At 42.4% G+C, this 10,489-nt stretch overlaps 1 protein-coding gene across 1 annotated transcript; it reads right to left on the bottom strand.

Moving 5' to 3' along the window:
* Positions 1 to 4,860: 4,860 nt before the first annotated feature.
* On the bottom strand, positions 4,861 to 8,845 carry LOC103651392 (probable receptor-like protein kinase At2g42960). Its single transcript, XM_008677029.3, has 8 exons — positions 8,316 to 8,845; positions 7,169 to 7,944; positions 6,990 to 7,094; positions 6,391 to 6,510; positions 6,118 to 6,288; positions 5,782 to 5,911; positions 5,490 to 5,699; positions 4,861 to 5,367 (listed from the first exon to the last, which is right to left on the bottom strand). Exons 2-8 carry the CDS (start codon positions 7,822 to 7,824, stop codon positions 5,281 to 5,283), a joined length of 1,479 nt encoding a protein of 492 aa, XP_008675251.1. The 5' UTR covers positions 7,825 to 7,944; positions 8,316 to 8,845; the 3' UTR covers positions 4,861 to 5,280.
* Between the last annotated feature and the right edge of the window lie 1,644 nt (positions 8,846 to 10,489).

Raw genomic sequence — 10,489 nt, 5'->3', positions numbered from 1 at the left:
CCTTAGTTAAATACTAAGTCTATGTTTAGTGGGCTTCGATGGGCCTTAATTAAATGAGTCGTGGCAGGTCGACCCGTGGGCTTGACTTGAGGTTCAGGCGCGACCCACACATTGGGTCGTGCCGACCCAGACCCACAATTAAGATGGACTGTGCCAGACTTGGGTCGTATTTGGAATTGTGTGCTTTGGATCGGCCTATCAGGCAAAGCACAAATGTACACATATAACCTCGGGCTAGGTGAAAACCTTGTCAGGAAGGATGGGTGTACCGCGACGTGGGAAGTCGTTAGATGGCAAAAGGGACCCAATTCCGGATTCCTCCAGAGGAATTCTTCCATTAGAGGATAGAAATGGGGAAGTTTCTTCCACCGCGGGGGATATAAACAGAAAAAATCTCTCGACAGTTAAACAAGGATGAAGATGGGGAAGCATTCCCCATCCCCGTTCCCCACGGGACCCGTTAAAATTACATGTGATGATGTTTTAATGTAATAGTTCATTATAAAAATAGATAATTACCTTGTCAAAAGGTTATTCATTGTACAAATGTGTTTATTTTGATGTACACATAATGGCTCTTACATATGACAATGAGTATAAATGACAATGTTTTGCATTAATAACATGCGAAGTATGTCCTAATTAAGTTCTGGATTTGAGGGACGATCTTGGTGGACTAGTGCAAGTATGCCACCCCTTTTACATCCCAATCATAAATCATGCTATGCCTATCTTTGGTCTGCTAGAATTGCATGATACGTGCAGACGACCAGATATGTATCATGTTTTCCCCTTTAATGGTAAGGAACAAAACCTATGGGAAATATTCAGATATATAACCATATGAGTATAAGTGTACAGCTCCACCCAGGTTCAAGTCTACTGACTTGAATTTGGGTGTCTATTTCGTCTTTTTACAATGCCAACTAGTCCTTCCAAGGTTGATCTAAGTTTTTAATTAATATTCATTGTTGACAAGCTTCTCAAGGTAGTATGTAGCTAATGTATATGCATCATAAAAAAATGAGACTTAAGAGATGTTTAAATGCACTAGAGCTAATAATTAATTACTAAAATTAGTTGAAGATATCTAAACAATTGAGCTAGCAGCTTAGCTATTAGCTATTTTTAGTAAATTATCTAATATTTAGCTAGATATTTGCTAGCTATCTAATTTCGCTAGCAATTTTTAGCTAACTAACTACTATCGTTCAAACACCCCTTAGCTTATGGCATGATGTTTACTTCGCTGAAGGGCTACATTCCTCCTGAGATGAAAATGTCTTTGCTAACGTGAAAGGTCTTGTTTGAATGACTGGAACTCAAGAGAGGGTGAGTACATCGTACGTACACGTTTCTAAGAATTGTAATCGAAGAATTTCAGCTTGTTCGCTGCGGCTTGCTGCGGCTGCAATCCGGCTGCGGCTGCGGCTTCTACAGTATTTTTCTCTCTATGGATTGCAGCTGCAGCAGTCCAAACAGCTGCAACAGTGTCGGCTTGCAGCCAGCCGAACACGCCCTTTGACATCAAATCGTTGGGTATAAATGTAGCACCAGGTTGGCTTTCCTATGTTGCTTGAGAATTGAGATCGCGGCTATGGCAGTTTCTTATTGAATTTTCAGTAGGAGCAATGGAGTAAGCATCGTTGCTTTAAAGCATCCCCACGGGCGAGTGTCAGTGACCGTCAAACGCTGGTTTCTCGGTTTCTGTTTGTGAAGAGACTGACGGCAGTTGTCAGTTTGGAAAGCCCTCGCTTAGCTCCGCTTGTGGCGGTTGTGTTGCCATCGTCCACGTCTCTCCTTTGCCTGTTCGGAGCGTGACAATCTTGGCGGACAGGAAACCAAGGAGGAATCCTTGTTCCGAACGGTACACACTGCATGATTGGTTGGTCCGAGAAATATGGAGGTGAGGATCCAGGAAAGGAAAGTCCAGTAATACTATTTTTGGTCACTTGTTCTCGACTATCGTGAATCAAGAACAAGACAACACAGTTGTTGGAGCGAGGACGAATACGCTACCCTTCGTTTGATGGCTTCGTCGCCTCGCTACACCGACGAAGACCACATCTACATAGCACGTCCGAGCAAGCCGGAGGCGTCGACCGGATGAAGACCGGCGCGGTCCCCATTCGTCCTCTCCGTTGCAAGACGAAAGCTCTGTCGAAGTCTACTAGTCTCACGTCCTCACCACGTCGGGAGGCCCAGTTGGGATTTGGCCCACTGTAACGGGCCCCGTGCGGATAAGCATATTACGGGCCGCGTCTGTAATATCATTTTCTGTAATGACAGTCTGTAACATCCTCTTGTGAGAATATTCTGGGGATAGACCGGATACTCGAGGGCATAAACGTCTTTGACAAGGGACAGGTGGTCACTCAAATACCTATAAATACCCCCGTATAGTGCCCTTGAGAGGCTAGATTAATAGAGCTATTGTCATCTCACTAAAAACTTTGCCAATACACATTGCACTTCCCTGTTGGATCCACTTGCTTCAGAGAGCGAGTACCAACAACAGTTATTAATTGTTAAATACATTCGTCATTCGAAATATCTCCTTTCAGATATAATAATCTTCAGACGAAGGTCATGAAGAATACGTCTTTTCATTCATAAAAATAAAGATTTATATACACGAGATGTGATGTCCATTCATATATTTATTCCATAATAAACGTACAAACATCATCAAAATTTAGATTACATTGATACATTCGGATTGTTTGAAGGCGATAACGCGAGGGAAATTACAATCCAGCCTGAACAGTACGGGAGTATTGTTCATCTATTTATAGGCAAACATAAGGGTTTGTGTGCTATTACATTCATACCCTCAATAATTACATACAAAGTTTACAAAATGTCACAAGAATAGTTTCGTTATTTGTACTTATTAACTTGAATATCTTCTCCTTACGTCGACTTCCCGTTTCACCGTGACGAAGCCTGTTAGACGAAGCTTGCTTCGTCATGCTCCTCTTGTGTTTTGTCGAAGCTTTTCTAGTGACGAAGCTCCTGTAATAGTCAGCAGTATGCTGGAAGCAAATGGTTAGTCGTGTTTTTTAGGACCTTCGAAAGAGGAAGGTCCCAACAGTCATTATCTATATCCACGCTTTACAAAAATTTCTTAAAGATTTTCTTCTCTATATTTCATTTCTCTCTAACAACGTCTTCTTCTATATGTTAAATATCTTAATTAGACATATTTCATATGTGTTTTTCATATTTTTCAAATACCTCATATATATTTTAGTTTTACTTAATCTGTTGTCTAAGTATAAAAATGAATAGACGAGAGAAGAAACAGTCTATACTATACACAGAGGATAAAAGTGATGGAAAATTTAGTATAACCAGTTTTAATTTAGTCCAAAAATAAAGTAAGACCAAGAAGACATATATGTATAGAAAAAGAACTAGATCTAAGCAAGATCTAAACATGCACTCACAATAGCAAGACCATATCTAAACATACTAGTATGAAAGATATGGATAAAGAGACATAAATGTACGCTTCTTTCTTGATAATGATCGGTAGAGAATATGACACTGACGTTCAATACCATTTCATTCTTGCCGACGACGTAAAACACTAACGGGACAAGGAGGAAGATGAGCCTTGGTGACAAAGTTATAGACGACAAATTGAAGAATCAATCGAGCAGTTATGTAGAGCGCTTCCCAAAAAGGCAAACACCTTATTGACCCTGTCTAGTTGAGGATGATGGTTTCAGACACCTGCTCTTCTGTTTGCGGGTGCACACTAAAAATCGGAATGAAGTAACGTACGTGGTGACACAACAGGCAGGAAGAGGAGGAACCTAGATGTGTTGGTGTGGTGTTTATCGACGACAACACTCATATGTATTTATAGGAAGAACCCACGTTAGGGTTTTGGCATACCTAAACCGAGTTAGTTATGTAGATCCAAAAATAACAACAGATAAAGAAGCCAGATAATCTACAACAAATTAAGCGACTAAAGAAAACTACAAAAGTAAGCCATATGCGCACAAGAATTGGACCCTAATTTCGACGGGAGACACACGCATGCCTCGCCCCCTTCGCCCGGCGAGGCAAGCATGCTCGTTCTTCCTCTCACCCATCACTTGCAAGGCTATTGGGAGCATCCAACTATTTAAGTTGTGTTCTTTTCACCTTAACTAGAAATGTGAAACTAAATATTGTCATACACCTTTTGCATGGATGTTTTTTTAAATTTTTCTAAGGATTATTCAAAAATTAAATGGGCTAAACCCAAATAATTATAACAAAAAATGTTCTCTACATTTGAAGACACTTTAAAGGACTATGTTGGAGTGTATAGAGAAGAAAATCGTAGACAACATTTTACATTTCACCGTTGGAGTCAATCTAAAGACTCAGTCAGTCGGGTGATTCAGTGAAGTACACAGCATGGAAGCAGGGACTCCAAAGCACCGTCCATCAGTTAGCAAATGTTAATCTCGTATGCTGGTAATACAAGGCTCACCGAATGATGAGTCCAGCAAAAAGCAAGTGCAAGTAGTGCGGGTTCAGTAACAGAACCAGCTGCAAAGGTGCCAATCATTGATTGGAGTCCTCCATAAAGGGCACCGAAGGTGTCAAAACTTGTAAACCAAGCAGGCACCAATCATTGGGATCCTTGTGATCGTTCATGTGCAGGAACAAGAAACCAATCGATTTCCAGGTGTCAGGGCCAAACATCTGCCTCCGGATTTCAGCAGTCAAGAACGCAATATCGAGTCCTTCAGATGATCAGTTTGGTAGCCACTGACACCAACTAATAAAGACAACAGGTCATCTGCTCGTGCAGATACCTTCGATATCAGGGTGGAAGTTGTCAGGGGGAAAAAAGGATTCAGATGTCAGCGCTTCACAGCAGGAAATTTCATGTTTTCATATAGGGTAACAGTGAGTTTCCATAAAGCCGCTACACACGGGTAATGAAATCCAGTGACTATGCCTGAGGTTAGTCGCTCCTGGCAACTCAAACGAAAAAGAAGAAGAAGATGAAGGTGCTTCTATGCTCTCCCAAAAGGAAAACTATACATATCCTAAGGGTAAAAGAGATGAACCTTTTAGGGGAGTATAGAAGCACACCCGGAAAAATGGGTAAAAAAACGGAATGAACAACTTGCTACTGATTGATTTTAACCACCTCCTCCTCCAGTATATGCAAACTGTAAGCCTGATCCACTCACTCTATAAAGTACCGAGCAACGATCAATTCAATGTTGCTATCAGATGATTCCAGTGCTTGTTCAGAATCGGAGAGGTTCAGGCATCAGCACTGTTTGAAGTCTCCTCTAGCGACTGCTGCGACTCGATATCTATGCTTCCCACCTGGCTGAGCTTTCTTTGATCCTGATTTTGATAAGAAAAACACGCTAATGTTAAAAGATGGTCAAAGAAGGGTACATATCTGTGCTGTGCTAATAAAAAGGCAGGAGTACGGAGAAAGAAAGATGTTAGGATAAGATGGGTACTTGATGGTATGCGTTCTGAACGGATTCAAGCATCTGGACAACGTGACTCATCTTTGGCCTCTTGTCAGCATCAGGATCAACGCACTTGAAGCCAACCAGGATTGCCCGCTTAAGGGCACGTTTTGGTGGCTTAACATCGAGGTTTGGATCCACTACCTCCTCTGCCCTCTTACTGGTAACCATCATCTTAAGCCACTCTATGAGATTCACCTGAAACAAACAATAGAAGAGGTTTAAGAAGTAAATGAAAAATGCAATCGCACCAATTCTCTGAAACGGGGAAAACTCGCACCTCATCTGCAGGCTTACTGTAATCAACTGGATCCCTAGCTGTCACACATTCTAACAACACCACTCCAAAACTGTATATGTCACTTTTTTCATTTAGCATCCCACTATTTGCGTACTCAGGTGCTACATACCTGGCATCAGATTAAGAACATTAGGAAACCTATCTCCAGTTTTCTAGATGAAAAAGAAGAGCTCAGGACTAGTTTGGAAACTTAAATTTCCTCCGGGATTTCCAGGGATTGAGGGGGAAAAATAGCCGCGGGAATTCCAAAAGGGATTCAAGTTTCCAAACTAGCCCTAACAATAGGAAAGGGAACGTCATAAAACAGAGCTATACCCATATGTTCCCATAACTCTTGTATTGATATGACTTTTGTCAGAATTCAGAAGTTTAGCCAACCCAAAATCAGAAACCTTGCTGTTGAATTCATCGTCGATTAAGATATTACTTGACTTGATGTCTCTGTGCACAACTTTGGGGTCTATGGCCTCATGAAGGTACGCGAGACTGCAAATCATGAAACCAGCATTAGCATGTATATAGTCAACAGTCTTAAGTTAAGCAAGATTTCCGGAAATGGAGTGAAACATGTCCAGATTCCAAACTTACGCTTTTGCAGTGCCAAGGAGAATTTTCATACGGTTTTCCCAACTAAGGACACCGTGTTGATTCACGCCATGAAGCCATTGTTCCAGGTTGCCATTATTAACATACTCGTAGACAAGCATCCTGCAAGCAAATATTCAGAACAAGTCCATATGCAACAAAACAAAAATATAATCACAATAGTTTGAACCTTGAAATTGCCTTTTTGTTGCCAGAAATACTAATAAGGCCTAGTTTGGCAACTCTATTTTTCCAGGGGATTCTCATTTTTCCAAGGGAAAATAAACTAATTTCCCTTGGAAAAATAAAAAAAAAACCTTGGAAATATGGGGTTGCCAAACTAGCCCTAAACATGGAAATGGAGGGAAAGGCTCAAACTAGCATTGGATACAACAGGGAAAAATAACTTATTTTCATGGTATTGAACACTTGATCCACTGTGAATCTTCAGGACATGATGTCTAGTAAAGAACTACAGATATCATGATGAACTTGTAGGCGTTGAAGCATGTATGCTGGTCCTAGCAGCTTTTATGATCTTTCATAGAAACAGATGTAATAAATCCAGCAGAAAGAAGGAACCAAAAGGACGAAATGCCAACCTATGTATCCCTTCCACGCAATATCCCAGAAGGCGGACCAGATTCTTGTGCCGAACATGACCGATGGCTTCAACTTCAACTCTGAATTCCTTCTCTGCCTGCCCCCTGCAAACCAGATACCAAATCTCAGCTCTAAGTCAATACATTACAAGGTAAACTCAGCGAGACTGTACACTTACACATTATTAAGGATCTTCTTCACGGCGATCTCAGTCCCATTCACCAGACGGCCCTTGTAGACAACTCCGTAGCCACCCTCCCCAAGAACATTGCTCTTCGCAAACCGGTTCGTGGCGCACTCCAGGTCCCTCAAGGTAAACCAGTGGCCCCAGCCTAGATGCGACAGCTCAGGCAGGCCAACCAGCGGCGACGCTGAATACGCATACGGTGAGCTGCCTTTCCTAGCCGGACCGGAGCTGCTGTAGCTGTAATCTTCGGAGTACGAGCTCCCGGCCTTCTCTATGTTGTACACCGAGCTGCACTGGCTGAACGCGTCGACGTCGACGGATCTACGCCCTCCCAGCTGCCCTGCGCCTTTGGTCTGCGAGTACTTATCCTGCACCGGCATGAAGGGCGCTTCACCGTCATGTAGGCTCTGCGCATCGACTCTGTCGACGTTGATCTCCTTGGAGACGATCGGGATCTCGGCCAGCGAAGTGTTGTCGAACCCTTTCACTGTCTTCTTTTTCCTCCGCAGCGAAAGGCACAACGCAATGACGAGCAGGATCGCCATGACTATCCCGACGGCGATGGCAATCAGCTGCCATACTCTCAGCCGGAACACGGGCGTCGTTCCTGACAGCGCCGCGCTGACAGAGTTGTTGGACGACGACATATCCTTGGGCCTGTCTGATGAAGATGAACAGGCTACGCGAGAGGTTGCCTGCCCCTGATTCAGAACCTTGTCCTGGTTTGACAAAGCAATTTACAAACTTATCCCAACCGCTTTATTTACCTGCGCAAGAAAGGAAAAAAGAAAAGGTACGTTAGCCAACTCAGGGACCTGAAGCTGCACATGAGCGGAACTACAGGAGGAAAAGGGCAAATTTTGTCTGGAGAAGAAAGCTACGCATCCTCTGAGAGCACGGTTCGGTTCCACTTCCATGTGAGCGGGGAGGAAGCACGCAGGAAAGGAAACTAAATCAAACAGCGGAATAATGGACGCGACATGCCGAGCATACAGGGAATTCGGAAGAAGATAATCCGGTCAAGGGACAATGTACAGGAATTAGGGGCCCTGTCGACATCAGAATTCAGAACACACCACAAGACAAGGAGTCGTCGACACACCTAAACGAGAAACGAAGCACAGCAAGAGGAAATCACCTTGGCAGCACCAGCACCTCGCATCAAACCCCATTGAAGGAGAACTCCATGACGAGCTCCCCTATGCGCGCCCTCAGGCCTCAGTCAGAACTGGAGAGAGGCCAGGCGCCTTACTGTTCCGGCTTGCTGGCAGTGGCGCCGGAATGCGGAGCCTGGACAAGGGCGAGCGGCTTTTGCTCCGTGGCGAAAGAGGAGAAACCGGCAAACCCAGCACGGCGCGCACCTGCGTACATGAAGGAGAGAGGGGGGGAGTAAAGGGGAAGCAAAGGGAGGGGGGAGGAGGAGGAGAAGGGGTTGCAGTATTTTGTAATTAAAGGTGTGAAGTGGGGCAACGAAAAAGAGGAAGGCCATTAAGAGGAGGGTGGATTTAATTAAGAAATTTAAGATTAGCGAGGAGGGATTGGATTAATGGTGGAGATGGTTGAGGATGGACTGCATGTGGCGGGTGAGCCGGGGGAGTCAAACGTGTGCAGGGGGCTTCGCTGGCGGGCGGCGGCTGCCCCATGGAAAGCAGCAGAATGGAATGCCACTTGTATCGCCGAGACCACACTACGATTACTAGTACTATTTTTTTAAAAAAAAAACGTGGATTCAGCCTGTTTTGCTATAATGACGTGGAACTGCGTATTGTTAATAAGACATATGTGTATGAAAAATACCACGCGCGCACGCTTCTTGTACTTGTGACCTAGTGTACATGTCCTTTTTATTTTCTCAATGAGCGTCACTAGAAGTGTGTGTCTAAAATGGGCTTATTAAGTCTATCTCTAGAATCTTACTCATTCGCATCTCTTATTCTAAACTCTACTTTGTAAATAATGTATTCTACATTGCAAAACAGTGGTTTGCACGGCTATATATACGATTTGTTGACTGTAGCTTAAGGCCTCCTTTAAAACACAGGAATGTAATAGGAACTATATAGAAACTTTACAGGAAAAATGTAAAAAATGGTTAAAATTCCATATGTAGCTTAAGGCCTCCTTTAAAACACAGAAAGTTTGTTAAGCGTTGAACATGAAAGCTATATGGAAGTATAAAATGGTTCAACACAAAGTAATGGCGGGGATATTCCATAGTATAGTCAGTTAGATATGAGTATTTGGGATACCACAATGGTATGAGAAAGCAAACATGGTTGACATTGGATAATGAGACATGAGTTGATGAATTGGAGAAGTCTCATGCATAGATGGTTTGTTATGACAAAAGAACAGAAGACATGAAAGAAGGATGAATATGATTATTGATCATATCGTAAGAAGATGGATGTTCAATGTAAACTCAAGATGATGTGACTTAAAGATAGCTTGACAAACTCAGAGGAAGAGCTTCGTGGACTAAGCAAAGATAAAGTTCGAGCAGAGGGCCGAGGGACCATAAGTGACTAAATTTGCATTTTCTACGAGATTTTCCCCTCTATCTCTCTGCAATTAGGGGTGATCTTGTCTTTATACATAATAATTAATGCTCTTTAGTTCGTTTTAGTCTCTAAAACCAAACAAGTTATTTTAAGGACTAAAGTTTAGTTCCTAAGTTTAGCAAGGCGACTAAAGAATTTAAACAGCGCCTTAGTTTGGTTGCAAAACATTTTTTAAGTATTTGACAGAGCCTTAGATTTTACCTTTTTGTTTTTAAAAACTTCTAGTTGGATGGAACAAACCTTCTATTTGTTAAACCATAATATTGTAAAAAAATGTTTTTTGGTGTATTAAATAAAATCTGCAGGCCTACGGTATTCGATCTGTTTTCACTTTTCATCCGGAAATGAAATAAGTTGCTGCTGAAGCCTGAAGAAGTGGAGAACAATTAGAATGAAATATCTCAGATCACACAAAGTTAGCTCACGAGTCACGACGAGAACGGTAGCTCAACTGCGCTGCTTACTTGCTTTTCATCAGATTTTGTCGATATACTGGAGCCAATAAATTTATATAAAGCCACACACATGTTATACTTGCTCGTGTCTTAGAATAATCGCTTGTTCAAAATAAACAAATGCATAAATAAAAGAAGTCAGCTGTGGTCGACCTTGAACGAATCAGGTACGGCGTGCCCAAGATAGAATAACCACATATATTTTGTGTAAACCACTAGTAAAAAAAACTTTATGCTTGCAGGAAAGTCTAATTTCTATGTATAGTTTCGAACGCCAATAAAAAATAAAATGCTGG

This window comes from Zea mays, chromosome 3, assembly GCF_902167145.1.
Source record: "Zea mays cultivar B73 chromosome 3, Zm-B73-REFERENCE-NAM-5.0, whole genome shotgun sequence".
Lineage (NCBI taxonomy): Eukaryota > Viridiplantae > Streptophyta > Magnoliopsida > Poales > Poaceae > Zea > Zea mays.
Note: the sequence above shows the minus strand (reverse complement) of the source record. Positions and strands in the feature narration are given on the sequence as shown.

Bases quoted from the DNA above. Each gene is read 5' to 3' on its own strand.
- LOC103651392 (XM_008677029.3), bottom strand. From the start codon at position 7,824: ATGTCGTCGTCCAACAACTCTGTCAGCGCGGCGCTGTCAGGAACGACG. The intron at 7,095-7,168 runs GTAAGTGTACAG...TCTGGTTTGCAG, and splicing joins AAGAAGATCCTTAATAATGT to GGGGCAGGCAGAGAAGGAAT. The intron at 6,511-6,989 runs GTTGGCATTTCG...ATTTGCTTGCAG, and splicing joins TGCGTGGAAGGGATACATAG to GATGCTTGTCTACGAGTATG.